At 41.0% G+C, this 16,375-nt stretch overlaps 1 protein-coding gene across 1 annotated transcript in view; it reads right to left on the bottom strand.

Annotated features, from left to right (window-relative positions):
* Positions 1-7,043: 7,043 nt before the first annotated feature.
* sorcs2 (sortilin-related VPS10 domain containing receptor 2) overlaps positions 7,044-16,375 on the bottom strand; it is a 332,144-nt gene continuing 322,812 nt past the window's right edge. The window contains exons 20-26 of the mRNA XM_055156812.1: positions 13,956-14,079; positions 13,758-13,870; positions 12,694-12,816; positions 12,506-12,605; positions 12,023-12,125; positions 9,861-10,009; positions 7,044-7,220 (exon numbers count right to left, since the gene is read on the bottom strand). Coding sequence (XP_055012787.1) covers positions 7,156-7,220; positions 9,861-10,009; positions 12,023-12,125; positions 12,506-12,605; positions 12,694-12,816; positions 13,758-13,870; positions 13,956-14,079 — 777 coding nt within the window. The 3' untranslated portion in view covers positions 7,044-7,155. The remainder of the gene's footprint in view (positions 7,221-9,860; positions 10,010-12,022; positions 12,126-12,505; positions 12,606-12,693; positions 12,817-13,757; positions 13,871-13,955; positions 14,080-16,375) is intronic.

The raw sequence follows: 16,375 nt of genomic DNA, 5'->3' as shown, positions 1-16,375 counted from the left end.
CAGGACTAAACCAGGACAAAACCAGGACTGAATCAGGACTAAACCAGGACTAAAACCAGGTCTAAACCAGGTCTAAAACCAGGACTAAACCAGGATCTAACAGGATTTAACAGGACTAAACAGAACTAAATCATGCTGTGTGGACCATGTCTCCTCCTCTTCTATCAATAATATTTTTTTTACACGGTTAAGTAAAGTCTGGGCTTTTTATTTTCTTTTAGTAGACAAAACATCTCATGTTATGATTTTCTCGTCTTTGCTTCTCTACAGCAAATCAAGTAATCCAAAGTATTCAGATTACGTTACTCACTTTAAGTAATTTAATGGATTACGTTACAAACTACATTTTGAGGTGTGTAATCTGTAATCTGTAGTGGAATACATTTTAAAAGTCACCTTCCCAACACTGGCGACATCACACAAGTCCTGATTCCTCGATCTAGACCCCGCCTCCTCCCTCATTTTCCTCTGTTTTCTTCCAAGTACTGCCCAGTCTAGCCGCTCTATTTGAACCGTGGGTGTGGGTGTTGGATGTTTCTACGTAAATGAAAAGAAAAGCGACACGTATACAAGTTATGGGAGTGGTTTATTCCAGGATGCAGGGCGAGTGCTTTCCTGATGAGGACAAACGGGTTTAAAAATCAACAAATCAATCAACACATTTTCAAATCTCAAACTAAAATCATGAATTCAAAGTCTTTTTTCCAGATTCCCAGATCCGCGTTCCTCCGTTTTCGAGAGGACCCTAGTACAAAGACACATCGATAAAGAACACCGGACACGAGTATGTACAAAAGAGGTGAAAATAGAAATCGTCGTAAAGCAAAAAAGTACATGAGATGGGTGGACTTCCTGTTACATCATTAGTGCAAAAATACAAACATGTTTTCAGTCGACAAACAGCCACCAGTGCTTACAGCTACACTTTTTTAAGAGTGTATCAAAAATATCTTCTACATATTATACCACTGTGTACTGGACTACAGCCATGTTTCCAACCGAGAGTGTCGTGTTCAGTATTGCATAAGAACAGTGTCAGGAATCGTGGACTTTAAGAATATTTTCGACTACTTATGTGTCTAGATTGGTAGACTAACTTGACTATCCCAGCCACTCATACTAGATCAAAAAATTATATCAAATTATGATTTCTAGATAAAAAAAATAATAATCGAGAGCTTCAGCTTGTCAAAAAGTTGCTGAGCTTTCATCGTATGTCCACCAGGGGGAGCAACAGAATCTGTGTGTCATTCGTTCATTCGTTTTTCAAAATAAAACCAAAAATAAGAAAATGAAAAAACAACTGTTTTCTTCATGATTTGTCTCCAAAACCAAAATGAAAAAAAAAAACAGGTAACAATTTGTTTTTTCAGTTTTTGATTTTGTGTTTAAATGAATAATGGAAAAAAAAAAAACGGATAACGGATGTTTCCTGTTTCCGTGACAAACCGGAAGCAGGACTGAACCAGGACTGAACCATTTTCAGTCCTGATCTTGCCCCAGTGTCAGTCCTGGTCTGATCCCGGCCTCAGTCCCGGCCGCTTTCTTGGTCTGGTCCCAGTCTCTTTCCCGGTCTCTGTCCCGGCCTTGCAGTTCCGGCCTCAGTCCTGGTCTCTTTTCTGGTCTGGTCCCAGTCTGGTCCCGGCCTCGCTCTCAGTCCTTGTCTCATTCCCGATCTGGTCTCGGCCTCAGTCCTGGTCTCAGTCTTGATCTGGTCCCGGCCTCAGTCCCAGTCTTAGTCCTGGTCTCAGTCCTGGTCTGGTCTGGTTTAGTCCTGTTTTCGTCCTGGTTCAGTCTGTTTTTTCATTTGTTCATTTAAACACAAAATCGAAAACTGAAAAAAAAAAAAAAAAGAATTATTATCTGTTTTTTCATTTTGGTTTTGAGAGACAAATAATGAAGAAAATAGTTGTTTTTTCGTTTTCTTATTTTTGGTTTTATTTTGAAAAACAAATGAACGAACGACACACGGATTCAACAGAATGACTTTACTTCAAGGTAAAATCTTTTTCTTAAGGTGAAGAGTCAAAGTTTAGCTGTAATGTTATGTAATAATGTGGGCCTATTCAAACTTACCCTATTTGCTGTGGGAATTAGTGTTAACAATTAAGAAGTTATCAATTAGCTTTAACAGAACGCCGTAGATCCAAAAATTCTATGACTTTTCCAAAACTTTCATTGAATTTACAAATGACATTTTGAATACATGCATCACAAATTTCAGACTTCCTGTCATTGCGCAATTCATACTGGGAAGGATTTTCTGAAACAGTGAACATCAAACTGCCATGTTTGATTTCCCAGTGGGATGCGTCTATTGACAAAGCCGATCTTTTCAAGTCTTTTGAACCAAATCACTTTGTTTCTGGTTCTGATATTGTCATATTGTGGAGCGCCATCAAAGCAGAATCCTGCTGGTTAAGAGATGCAGAAGACAAACAGACTGAGCTGCACTTTCTTGTTCTTGTGGTTTTACAGCAACATCACGTCTTGGTCTCTTTGCAGTGGAAGTTGTTTCTTGGCGAACAGCTGGTGCATTTTGCTTTGGCGTTGACTTTTTAAATTCGTAACCAAGGTTGAGTGAGGGATCGGGATTTTGCTTTGATGGCTCCACATACAAAATGTTCACTTCAAACTCAGGATGATTTCTTAGGCAGCCAAAGGTTTCCTTTTTCGTCCTTCCCATGGATCAATCCTGCCCATCGCCTTCACTTTTCACTATTTTTCAATTCCGTTGGGAAGGGAAACAATTTGAACAGAGGTTTGCAGTCACACATCTGATTCCCTTTTGCATTCATGGAGTTCGCAAAACAAATTTCTCAAGCCGTTTTCCGCTGTTAGGATCCAACAACCACACAATTATCGATGTCCGAATCCCAAAACTAAAATATGACAATGTCAGAATCAGAAACAAAATCGATATGGTTCAAAAGACTAGAAAAGATCGGCTTTGTCAATAGACGCATCCCACTGGGAAAACAAACATGGCGGTTTGATGCTCACTTTTTCAGAAAATCCTCCCCAGTATGAATTGCGCAATGACAGGAAGTCTGAAATTTGTGATGCATCTATTTCCATGACTTTTCCAGGATTTCCATGAGCGTGGGAACCCTGCTGTAAAGATATATTGCGCTCCAAAATGTGTGATTGTGACGGGCCTATGCAGTAGTGTTTGTGTTGTGTTTTTTGTTGTGTATTTTCGTGTTTCGTAGTCCAACCGTGTCAGTTCATAATTCACAACGACTTTGCCGGTAACAGTTCGCAGGAGTTATGGAAACATGGCTAAAGATGAACGTCCTTTGTAAAAATACTGTTGGGTGAAATGGTGCGTTTGAGGACCTCGGTGTATTTTGGTAGTCGTGTAAAACACACTCACACACGTCAAAAGGATTATATACAAAGTGGAGATAGTTCGTATTTACACATTTACAACAAACACGTGATTCCACTGTGGGCGGGGCCTAATATAGGCTGATTCAGTAAAAGACTACGTACTACTTCCCTCCATGACGGCAACCTGCTTCGTCTCCAGGGCAACAGGGGTCACTGCGGACCCCGGGAGCGTGGGGGGGGATGCGGAGGACGGGGGTGGACGTAAGAGAAGTGACCCCCCCCCGTACAGCAGAGGCACAGTGAACCAGGGAATTCATTTAAAAACTAAACCAAAACAGTGACTTTAAAGGCGCTGTACCTCATTTTTACCGTCTTAAAACACGAAAAGTAGAATTAGTTTTGCGGCGGTCCAAACAAATCCCAAATACATCCTGATGATTCGCCGCAATAAATTTCTAAACTCTTTTCACAACTTTCAAAAGGTGGAGTTCTGCCGTCACTGTAATGCTTTATGTTTATTTTTGACTATATTTTATTTCATTGTCACGTTTAGGGTTAGGTTCAGGAACAGTTGGGTTAAATTTAGGACTTGAATGATAAAATAATCAATACAGACAGCACACAGCGGTCACATTTTGACCCTAAAATGTGCTTTTGTAAAATATCTGTTCAGGGGCAAAACAAATTTTACTTTCTTGGAAATAAAAAAAGAAATAATAATAATAGGCTCTTTTCACGCTTTCGTCACAAACCAGGAAGACGTTTGGAAACATGCGATGACAACTTCTGGTGTAGTTCCTGACACTGATAATGATAATACTGGCAATGATAAGGCCACACTTTCTTTACTGCGTAACAAGTTGGTCACAGGCTTGTAAATCAGCCCTGAGGCCTCGAGAATCAGGATATAAAATCCCACAACAAGAAAAGTCGGCTATTCCACCACTGTCATATTCTTGTAAAACACCGCATTTTAAGTTTTGAAATCCTGATAATGTATGCCAGGCGTGTCCAAACTATGGCCCGGGAGCCAAATGCGGCCCTCAGACAAATTTTTCTTGGCCCTCAGAGTTCCAGGTGAATTGGCTCAATTAAAAATAATATTTTTTACTGCAAGTTTTTTGAAAATCTACCTTGATAAAGCTAATATTTAATGTTTAGTGTGTGGTTTTAAGGATCGTAGCATGACTCAAGTCTGATGGGTCATTCTTATGTGTTAAACATGCAGATATTTCAATTATTCCCTGTATTGAGCACCAGTCTACAGGCCTCGATCGGCCCTCTGCTTCATCTGTGTTTAGAGATGTGGCCCTTGATGAAAAAAGTTTGGACACCCCTGATGTATGCAAATGTTTGTCTGCTGTTTAAGTTCATTCATGATTCTGCTGCTCCTCCACTCGATTGCTTCTGCCTTGGCATCTTGGATCTTTGCTCCAAACTTTTTTCACTGCGAATTTTACACTTTGAATTTTGAAGTTGGTGTTTTGTTTTGTTTTTTTCATACTGACTTTTAAACACTCTGAAAATGTACACTTACATTTTCATCAACGCCCGTCAGCCCTTCAGAATAAAAATAATTCAAACATGTTTTTTCAGTGTTAAAAATTCAAAAGGGATTTAAAAAAAAAAAAAATGGAACAAATGATCTTCCATAACTGAGGTTTGGTTGTAATTATTGATTAGAAGAACATAACAAAACGCTACAATGACATGGAGATGAAGAAAACTGGGACATTTTCTCTTTTTTTTTCTAGATTTTGTCCAACTTTCTACCACGAAAAGAGCCCGCCGGAGGTTTTCATCGCATGTTTCCAAACATCTTCCTGGTTTGTGACGTAAAGCAAAGCCTATAATAAAAATAAAAATAATAATATTGGGTGCAGCTCCTTTAATGTTTGTTTACATATGAGTATTCTAATTATTTATGTCTTGTTTGCACAACGAAAATTGGTCTAACATTAATTTATAGCCTCCCATTGTGTTTCTATTATAAACAAGTTAATATTTTGAGGTTCAACACTGCCCTCTGGTGTCATCTGTGTGCACTTACATCAGCTCTAAACTACACTTCTATACTTCAACTGTAGAAAATATTATTGCCTTTTAAGTCTTGTTTTTCCGTGCGGGTGGTGCGGTGCTCACTGACAGTGCCGTAGGTGGAACATAAAGTACATTTGATCGCGTTAGAGTCTCTGTAGTCTCTCGTCGGTCAGTGCAGGTGTCTGTGCTGGGGTCAGAGGAAGCAGAGATAATGCTCAAACAACTGGGATCATTGGCAGTAATAAAACGAGAGCCTTGAAGCTGTTGTGGAAAGGCAAATCGGCGTCGGCCTGTCTCAAATTTTGACTTCTAATCGCAGAAGTAGGCTCGCAATCCATGAATTGTTCTCAAAATAGCGTCCATAACTAGAAAATGCCAAGTGAATCAAGAATGCTGTTTATTACATCACTGAGGCTTCCATATTACTGCTATGATTGAAGATAAATATTAATATCTCATCTGTAAGAGCAAATACAATGTAGATCGAGGCTCACCAACTCTAGTTTTATTTAATAGTAGGGTGACCAGACCCAGACGTCCATATTTACCCGGGACAGTCCAAGTTTTGAGTCCTGTGTCTCCTTTCCCAGTAGCCAGGCTGGTGCCACCGAGTGCCTCCGCTCAATTTTATTTCTCTCCAGCGACTAAGTCAGGAATCGGAATACACTAGACAGTTCGTGAAAACCCCAGAAGTGCGAGTTCGGGCACCAGCAAATCAGCGAAGAGTCATATATTCTGTGTTGGCATGGAATTAAAGCTGGTATAAAGAGAATGTTTGGTGAATTTCATCGAGGCGAAAGACGTTATTGTCCTTCTACCTACGGGATTTGGCGCATTACATACGTCACGACCAAATAGCAGCGATTGGTTAAATTTAAAAAAGTATCTACCGTCGAGTGAATGAAGTCTAATGCTGCGAGGTCAGACGGTTTCCACAAAGTGAAACCGGCTGATGAATCAGGCTACTGTCCCAGCAGATTTATCCAAAACCATTGAATTGTCCCAGTTTTATACAAGAAATATCCCAGGTGTGCCTATTTTTGACCAATTTGACACCTGCCAACAGTAAAGAGAGGCATAAATTGTCATTTGTTTAGGTAAAATACAGAAAATGACAAAGAAAATGTGACTATACTGACTCAGATGTTCGTCATGAATGGTCTCTACAAAACAGTTTTCCTTAATTACAGCCAATTTTATTATTACCAACCACCAAAAAATGGGGATCTCAGTCTTTTATTTTGAAAATCTGGTCACCCTACTCTATAGACTGAGCTAAATTCAATAGTTAAAGTAGAAAAGTAAAAGTACTGTATATTAATTTGACACTTTGATAGTTCTAAAAATTGTTTTACCCTTAAAGTACATTTTTTAGAGGAGTACTTCAGTCTTCTACTTAAGTATCTGTACTTTTACTCGACTAAACTGAATACTTCATCGACCACTGGATAAATCTGATCAGCTTTTCTCAGAGCGAAAGAGCGAGCGACACGTAACTGCGGCTCGCCAAGCTTTAACCTTCTGATCTTTCAAACATCGTCACACCAGCTTCTTCAACTATTCGTCCACTTATTACTGTCAATGATCCCGTTTCCCAAGTTGCCGCGGACAGAGCACCCAGGGGCGGGGCGATGGTCGGAGGGCGCCGTGGAGGAGTGAGGTCAGTGTCCGACACAGAGAGAAGGGGGCGGGTGGAGAGGAGGAAGGCAGAGTGGAGTCCCTGTGCTCTTAGCAGGGCTGAGCTAACACGAGCCAGCCCCTTCAGCGTGGCCGCGGCGGGCATCAGCTGCTCAGGTAGCTCTGCAGCTCTCTGGAGGTGATGCTCAGGACCACGCCAGAATGGTTTCCTGCTGGAGACGAGAGGACAGGGCGTGAATAAAAACTCATGTGAAGAGAAGAGAAGATAAGAGAGATTTTCACATTGTAGAGAGTGATTCTGTCACACTCGCAGATGGGGGCAAGAGTGACATTTCCCTATAGATTATGTTGGACGAAACCATGAAATAAAGCAGAAAATGTTTAATCTGATCTTTTCTAGCAGGAATTCAACTCTTCACTTTCATGTATCATAAAAAAACAAAACAAACCAATTGTATTTTAACAATATTTATATCTGTATTAGGCTAAATTTGATTGTGCTATAGAATATTGTGATGGATTTTGAGTCCCAGCTGTGAGGTGTGTGTTTCCCATTTGCGGTTCAGTGTCGTAAAAACTACAGAATGTCGTAAAAACATTATGTAGTTGTGTCATAAAAACTACACAATTTAGGAAGAGGCTTAAATCAGTCATATTTTTTACTGGACATGGATGCATTTACATGGCCAGTAAAATCATATTAAGCATAAATGAATTTTGAAACTTTAAATCTAACAAAATGTGCTTGTTCAGAAAGAAAGCAGAGAACTTATATAACAGTTTATGTGACATTTCAATGATCTGGTAACTCCACAAATGTTGTACATCTAACACAGAGTTTAGGAACCTTGATCCACTAATATTCTTTACTGACAGTGTGACAGGTGTAAAAAATTTAAGTTTTGTACCATGGTCATTAGGGCGCATCATTTGCGAAACTTTTTGAAACATTTTATCAATATTTTACACTTGTCAAAGTAAACTTCCGTGTGAAATTTCATGAAATACTATTGATGTTTACTGGGTCCACCAAGCTTCTGAAGTTTAGTGCCTGTGGAAGCCTTAAATCTGAGCTGAAAAATCTGTGTTTCTTTAATAACGTCCTTAACCTTTCTGGAAACTTGGGTTTACCAAACCCTGAGCCGTACCTGTCACTGAGACACTGTCAGTCTATGATCACTACAAAAAGAACAAACTTTATGTCTCTCATTTCAGCTTTGGCCTTTGTGGATATTGGATAATTATGAAAAAAAATACAAAATCTTGATAAAATTGTCATATCTTAGAAACTTATAGAGATAGAGATATAAACTGATTTTTCTGCCAGAGCCTTGTGGACACGGTTAGGATAGAACTTAAGAGTCTTGATGGACCCAGTAGATTGTATTCAATTCAGCTAATATTCCACAAATTTTCATTTATTTGGAATTATCACATTTTAAAATTGGGTACAAGTTGAATTTCTGACATCGGGACAAATGATGCAGCCTAACGGTCATCCATCTGTAAGCTCTGTACCCAACAGTAGACAGATACGTCCACTAAAGGACAGTTGGTGTAACCATTTCACTCCCATTCTTCCCCTATGACATTTTTGCAGAGTTGTGCTAAAGTCAGTACATCCTGAAGATCAATAAATCCTGAAGTTGAGGCCGTGGACATTGAGCTGTTGGTGGATGTCAGTGAAAAAATGCATAGGAATAGAACAGGAGCAGAAAGGGTGGAGCAGACTCGCCGTCCCGTTGTGCACAGAGCCTATTCAAATCCATCTGACTGAGCAAAAGGGAAACACTGATGTGGGCGTGTGAACTTCTACCTACGACAGTGTCCATGCAGAAGAAAGTTTAACATTTCAAAACATAAAATTATATCAAAATATCTGATTGGTGATGAAGTCTGTATCTGAACATGCTCATACCCGTGCATCAGGCTCTTCATGCCTCATGTCATGCTTCATGGTGTAAAAGAAAAAAAAAAGTGACTCTAAATCATGTCATAATAATGCATCATATTATAGTTTTCAAACATTGTACATTTGGTTTGGAGGTGGTTGGCCTGGACACAAACTTCGAATAACTCTGCTGTCTGCTCCAGGAAAAATGCCAATGTTGTTTTTCTAACTTTATCCGTAAATTTGAAGCAACAAATGAGTTGTTCACATGACATACACAACCGGTCGAAAGTTTTAAAACACCCTAATTTTTCCAGTTATTTATTGAAATTCAAGTCCAATGAAGAGCTTGGAATGGTACAAAGGTAAAAACTGAACAGACAGAGGTTTAAAAAAAAGATAAAAGTCCAAGCTCTGCCAAAACTACCTCAAGAAAAAGAACAAGATGGTAAAACTTGAAAACATGGAGTGTCCAGCACAGTCTCCAGACTTAAACCCCATGGAGCTGGTTTGGGATGAACTGGACAGAAGAGCGAAAGCCAAACAACCTACAAGTGTCGCACATTTATGGGAACTTCTGCAACAGACTTGGGAAGAAATTTCAGAAGAATATTTGATTTCTGTTGTAAAAAGAACGAGCCACGAGTGTGTTCAGCTGTTATATCTGCTAAAGGTGGACACTTTCATCAATCAAAAGTTTAAAATAGTAAAAAACTGGAAAAAGTGTGGTGTTCTAAACCTTTTGAGCGGTCGTGTGGTAACTATGACATGACATAATCCCGTCTGCGTGCATGGGCGTACTCAACAGAAAGTGGACGGCGTAGAGTGAAAGAACAGATCAAACCTCCGGTACCTTGCGTGAGTGGGCTGCTGGTGTGAGGGGGCGGGGCCTAGTAGCAGTGGTTAGTGGTGGTAGTCCTTATAAGGGAGCGGAAGGCGGGGCTTCCTCCTGCGTTACCTAGCGTGTGAGAGTCCAGGTCGTCGTCGATAAACTCCTCCCCCTGGATGATGTGCTGCGTGTCCTCGCTGTGGTTCACCGGGCTGGTCATCTCCTGCTCCTTCTCGTTGTGCATCTGCGCGTACACGTTTCTGTTCACGGGGAGCTTCCTGAAAAACAGCGGGGGATAGGAGTCCTCAGTCCGGAGGAGCCAAGGACTGTGGGATTTGTAGTTTTTGTAAGACGGAGGTTGTAGTTTTTGTACATGTTTTAAATTAGAGTGACTTTTGTGTGTTCGGGACAGGCACTGTGCTTTTGGTGAAGTGTATTTGTGAACAGCATGCAGTTACGTGACCACTGAATATTAAAACTAAAAAGTGCAGAAAAACAACAAAAAAACGGCAACACTTTATAATTAAACTACACCTTAACAGCGATTAAGAATGATTCAGGCTCAGTAACTCCCAACACTAATGTCTTAAAGTCCTTGTACCTGATTATTTTCCTCATGTATTTGAACAAAATTGTCTCATCCCAGTTCAGATATATTGTATAAGCAGCTCTCAAGATCAAAATACGTCCACTGTGTGCTGTCAGCAGCTAATTATAAAGCATTTTATTGTCATTATTGACGTTTGCATGCTAGTTGTTGTTAGGTTTTCACGGCAAAACTCTGCTCTGGTCTCTGAGAGTTGTGAAAAACACTTATAAACTTAATTAAAATGTCCACAATGCATAAGGTACCGTATTTTTTGGACTATTTGTTGTACTTTTTTTCATGTTTTAGGTGGTCCTGAGATTTATAGATTAAAATTTTCACACTGACAGCCTCAAGAGGGCGCTCTAGTCTTGTGTGTCAGTATCTGCTGCTCCTGTTCCTCCTGTACCACTGTCACTTGGCTCTACTGCGCATGTCTCCTGCAGAAAGAGCCTCTGTCCTGTCTGTATCATGTCAGTCGATCGCACTATTACTTCTGCACCACTGAAAATTTAAAATTTAAACAAACTTATAAAGACGACTGAGAAAACTGAACACACATGCCCCCAAAAAGAAAATCATATTTTGCAGATTACAAGCTGCAAGTAGCAAAATATTCAGCCGAAAACTACCGTTGAGCAGCAAAAAGAAAGTTTGGAGTGAGTGAGAAACTTGTAATACCGGGAGGGTGCACCAGGAAACTTTGCTGGAAGTCACTGGATGGATCGACAAAGCCTGAACTTGAACCGAAACATCCTGTCGGGATTCAGAAAGGCCGGAATAATTCTAATTTAGAGTGACCAAATGTCCGTTTTTCCCTTGACATGTCAGTTTTTTTGTGTCCTGTCCTGGGCGTCCGTTTTTTTTTTTTCATAAAGTGACGCAAATGTCTGTGTTTTCATGATCTTTCATTAAATTGCCATTAAACTGAGCTGCTCTCCTAGCTCTCTCTATCTCAGAATGAACGAGCAGACACAAACAGTCGTCAGTCTGCAACATGCCAAAGTGAAAATGTGCATTTAACGATGACTTGTACAAGACATTCTAAATTTTTTTGTCCCGGTCGAGACAAGTGGGAGGTCATGTGCACAGGTTGCGAGGTGAGAGTAGCTCAATGTCGAGGCCCCACCCACTACTCCCGGTAAGGTGTCCAGGTTTTCACAAACGGAAATATGGTCACCGTATTCTAACTGGAACTGTTTATGCTCTGGTTATCTGAAGAACTGTTCATATGTGACGTTAACAGTCTGTTGTTTTCTCTTCAGTCTGTCATTTCTTGGTCTCTGATTTGATAAAATACAGTTCACCCCAAAAGTGCGACTTATAGTCCGAAAAATACGGTAAATGAGGAATAACTTTGGACCACAAATGTTTAAAAGGAACTAGTTTTTTTCTTCGCATTTTTAGAGCGTCTTTAATGAAGAAGTGACTAAGCCTGAATCAATCTTAACAAAGCTTGTTTCATTATGATTCAAAACATTCTTCGTGCTTAATCAGGCTGTAAAAATATCACATTTTGCATGCTTCATTTATTAATACATACAGAACAATATATTACGTCTATGTTTGTTAATGTGCTGAGAATTGTTAGTCCCTAAAAGTGGCAAACATTCATAATCTGTTTGCTTGTAGGACTTATCATATGCATATCTCTACGACGATTCTCATGCTCTTTATTCTAAGCGAAATCTTTAAGTATTCTTACCTTTTAAACTTGTAAAGGATGAAAGAGCCAGTGGCAATGATGGTGATGAGGAATAAGACTCCTACTGCCCATACGCCCGGACCTCCAGCGGCGCCATGGTAGCCTAATTTAACAAAACATAATTTTACCCGCTGGAAAACTCACGTAAAATATTGTTACTGATTAAATACGTCAAATCCAAGTAAGGAAAACTAGGGAATAAAAGCTGAAGACGTCCATGCGGTTAGTATTTCTGAAAAACACAGCAATCTCACCCAGATAACATTTAAAAAGAGATTTAAAAAGTTTGAGGTTATCCGCACGCAAACGTCACAACTGACAACGCACCATGGTCTGCTGGAGCTGCTGTAGTTTCATTACCACTATTCCCTACACCTTCAAAATAAAACCAGTCATAAACATGCAGTCGTCAATATTTCAAAATAAAAGTGTGTGTATGAGTGAATTACATAAGGAAAGGAAAATGTAGTGAGAAAACTGTACCTGCGTTCGGGTCTGCGAGCATCACCAGGACCTGCTGCCCTCCTCGCACAACAAAACTCACATTGTTGTCGTTGAACGCTTGGATTATGGCCGGTATCCGCTAAAGACAGAAGGTTATTTCAGTTTAAGACGCGATCTGTAAGTAGGAATGAGGAATAAAATGAAATGAGAGGTATTATTGAAGGTACCTTGTCGACAAATCTGCTCCTCTTGTCCAGCTGCTCGTCCAGAGGCAGCACGTACAGGTCTGCAGAAGTGGGGAGACCGGGCTTCACCACAGTAACCAGGGAGTCTTGGGGAACACCTGTGATCTGTACATAAACACAATACTGTATCATAAACTTTAAGAGGACATATTAAGCTAAAATGTATGATCTTCTGGGAAGACCCAGGACACGCTGGAAGGAATATGTCTCTCAGCTGGCCTAGGAATGCCTCAGGGTCCCCCCAGAGGAGCTGGAGGAAGTGTCTGGGGTGAGGAAGTCTGGGAGTCCCTGCTCAGACTGCTGCCTCCGGGACCCAGCCCAGAATAAGTGGAAGAAAATGGATGGATGTATGATCTTCTTAGGCTACATCCACATGACAACATGTCCACACACGTGTCAGATGTGTCAATAAATGTGTCAATAAATGTTCACGTCCACACGACAATGGAGCAGTGAGTGAAAACGATGTAATACATCTGCCACATTTATATGTAGTGCTGTAAACAGGCAGAGTGCAAGTGCATAAAGTCCTTCCAGCGTGGGGTTCTCTTCTGGTCATGTGGCGATGACGGACTCGCAATGTCACCGTTTTCCAAAAGCTGCGGTTTGCTTCTCCACACGACAATGCAACGTCGGCGTTCTCACATTTCTCCACTTTGGAAACCGTTTTCAAAAAACACAGTTTTCACCCACCTGAAAAGCCTGGCTCCGTGTGGACGAAAGATCAAAACTAATAAAAACGTCACAGTTTCAACCAACAAATGTTGTCATGTGGTCACCCCCTTAGTGTGTAATTGTTTACCATCATCATAACCCAGAGTTATGCGTTGATTGATCCCTGTATTGTCAAGTGTTTGAGTTTTGAGCTCAGCACAAAAAAAACTTTTTTTCATTTTCAGACACAAAGTCAGATCACTGGTCTGGGCAAATTCTCTTGTAGTGTGCTGCGGCCTTTAGCTGAGAACAGTTTGTGAGTAGAAAGCTAAAACTTGTGATCTGAGCACTGAGACACTTTCCATAATATAAAATACTAAGAGGAACCGTACCCTGGAGAGTATTTTGGTGACCACCTGCCCCACGTCCTCTCTCCACTCTGGGATGTTTGGGTTGAAGTGGTCCAGGTTTCTGCTGAAGCTCAGAGGGATCACCTGGAAGTTTTCTGAAACAGGACACAGAAGAGAAGACTTAAAGTATGACTACTGCAGTTAACAAGTACTATTACTGCTTTACAGAAGTGAAGTTACCATAGACTCGGACTATCTTTGTGTCTTGAACCATAGAGCGACCGTTGGAGGCCTGGACCGTGACCGACACCTCCCCAGGCTCAGAGAAGCGAGTGAGCAGGCTGTTCTGCAGGGTCAGGGTGGGCTGCAGAGACGAAACAAAACATAAACATGAAGAATTACTGTGTTATAAAGTCTAGTTAGAAAATAAAGCCACAAAAATTAAGAGTGCCTGTGAAGTTGCAGATAAATTATTGAGGCATCTAAATAAGAAATCATGTCATGGTTATGTGTGAAAAGAAACAAAACAAAACAAAAAAGCAATGTATAACACAATTAATGAAGACTACAATTAATCTCAAATACAGATATTATTACAGATATATATTTCTTGGCCAACTTGATTAAAAAAAGTTGTGACTGCAGTCCATCTAAACTAAAATGTGCCAGGTTTAGGTTGAGATATTACTCAATAAATGAATGGACAGTATATTTAAACCACAGAGTACAGAAATATCACTGTATAATTATTATTTTTTTTAGACACAGGCCTCAGTATTTATATTTTGCATATCTTCAAAACAACAATTTTGATATTTTGATAAATGGAAATCCTCTTATATGAAGTTATGTGTATTTAAAAATAGATTGAAAGTGGATATTACAAAAGAATCTGTGTATCATTCCTTCATTAGTTTTTCAAAATAAAACCAAAAATAAGAAAATGAAAAAACAACTATTTTCTTCATTATTTGTCTCCAGTACCAAAATGAAAAAAATAAAATAAAATAAAGGATAACGATTAGTTTTTTCAGTTTTCAATTTTGTGTCTAAATGAATAATGGAAAAAACAGATAACGGACGTTTCCTGTTTCCGTGACTTAAACTGCGATGCCGGACAGAACAGGATGAACCTGACAGAACAGGTCTGAACCAGGACTGAACCAGGACTGAACCAGGACAGAACCAGGACTGAACCAGAACCAGAACAGGACAGAACCAGGAAGAACCAGGACTGAACCAGGACTGAACCAGGACTGAACCAGGACTGAACCAGGACTGAACCAGGACTGAACCAGGACATGAACAGGACTGAAACCAGGACTGAACAGGACTGAACCAGGACAGCCAGGACTGAACCATGGAACCAGGACAGAACCAGGACTGAACCAGGACAGAACCAGGACAGAAACAGGACTGAACAGGACTGAAGGACTGACCAGGTGAACCAGGACTGAACCAGGACAGAACCAGGACTGAACCAGGTCTGAACAGACAGGAACAGGATGAACCAGGACTGAACCAGGACTGAACCAGGACTGAACAGGAACAGGACTGGACTGAACCAGGACTGAACAGGAACCAGGACTGAACCAGGACTGAACCAGACAGAAAACCAGGTCTGAACCAGGACTGAACCAGGACAGAGGACTGAACAGGACTGAAGGACTGAACAGAACCAGACACGGGACTGAACCTGGGACTGAACCAGGACTGAACCAGGTCTGAACCAGGACTGAACCAACTGAACAGGACTGAACCAGGACTGAACCAGGACTGAACCAGGACTGAACCAGGGAACCAGATAACCAGGACAGAACCAGGACTGACTGAACCAGGACTGAACCAGACAGAACCAACCAGGAGGACAGGACAGAACCAGGACTGAGGACCAGAACCAGGACTGAACACACTGAACCAGGACTGAACCAGGACTGACCAGACCAGACAAACAGGACTGACAGGAGAACCAGGACAGAACCAGGACTGAACCAGGACTGACAGGACTGAGAACCAGGACACTGACAGGACTGAACCAGACTGACCAGTCTGAACCAGGACTGAACCAGGACTGAACCAGGACTGAGGACTGAACCAGGACTGAACCAGGACAGAACCAGGACAGAACCAGGACAGAACCAGGACTGAACCAGGAACCAGGACAGACCAGGACTGAACCAGGACTGAACCAGGACTGAACCAGGACTGAACCAGGACTGAACCAGGACTGAACCAGGACTGAACCAGGACTGAACCAGGACTGAACCAGGACAGAGAGTCGGGACGGGCCCAGAGGTGCGCCCGCATAGACTGTTGGATGATCAGAACTGAGACCGGGACAAGACTGGGAGTGAGACCAGGACTGAGATTGGGATCCGATCGGAAACTGGGACTGAGACCAGGATCAGACCGGGACCAGGACCAGGACTAAGACCGAGACTGAGACCAGGACTGAGACTGGTTTAGTCCTGGTTCAGTCCATATACGGCACAAAAGTCCGGCATTGCATTTAAAGTCAAGGAAACGGGAAACGGCTGTCATCCGTTTTTTCCATTATTCATTTAAATCCAAAATCAAACTGTTTTTTCATTTTGGTTTTGGAGAGAAATAATGAAGTAAATAGTTGTTTTTTCGTTTTCTTATTTTTGGTTTTATTTTGA

Source organism: Boleophthalmus pectinirostris, unplaced genomic scaffold (genome assembly GCF_026225935.1).
Source record: "Boleophthalmus pectinirostris isolate CB_2022bp ecotype Guang Dong unplaced genomic scaffold, ASM2622593v1 HiC_scaffold_20, whole genome shotgun sequence".
NCBI lineage: Eukaryota > Metazoa > Chordata > Actinopteri > Gobiiformes > Gobiidae > Boleophthalmus > Boleophthalmus pectinirostris.
This window is presented reverse-complemented; position numbering and strand designations above follow the sequence as displayed.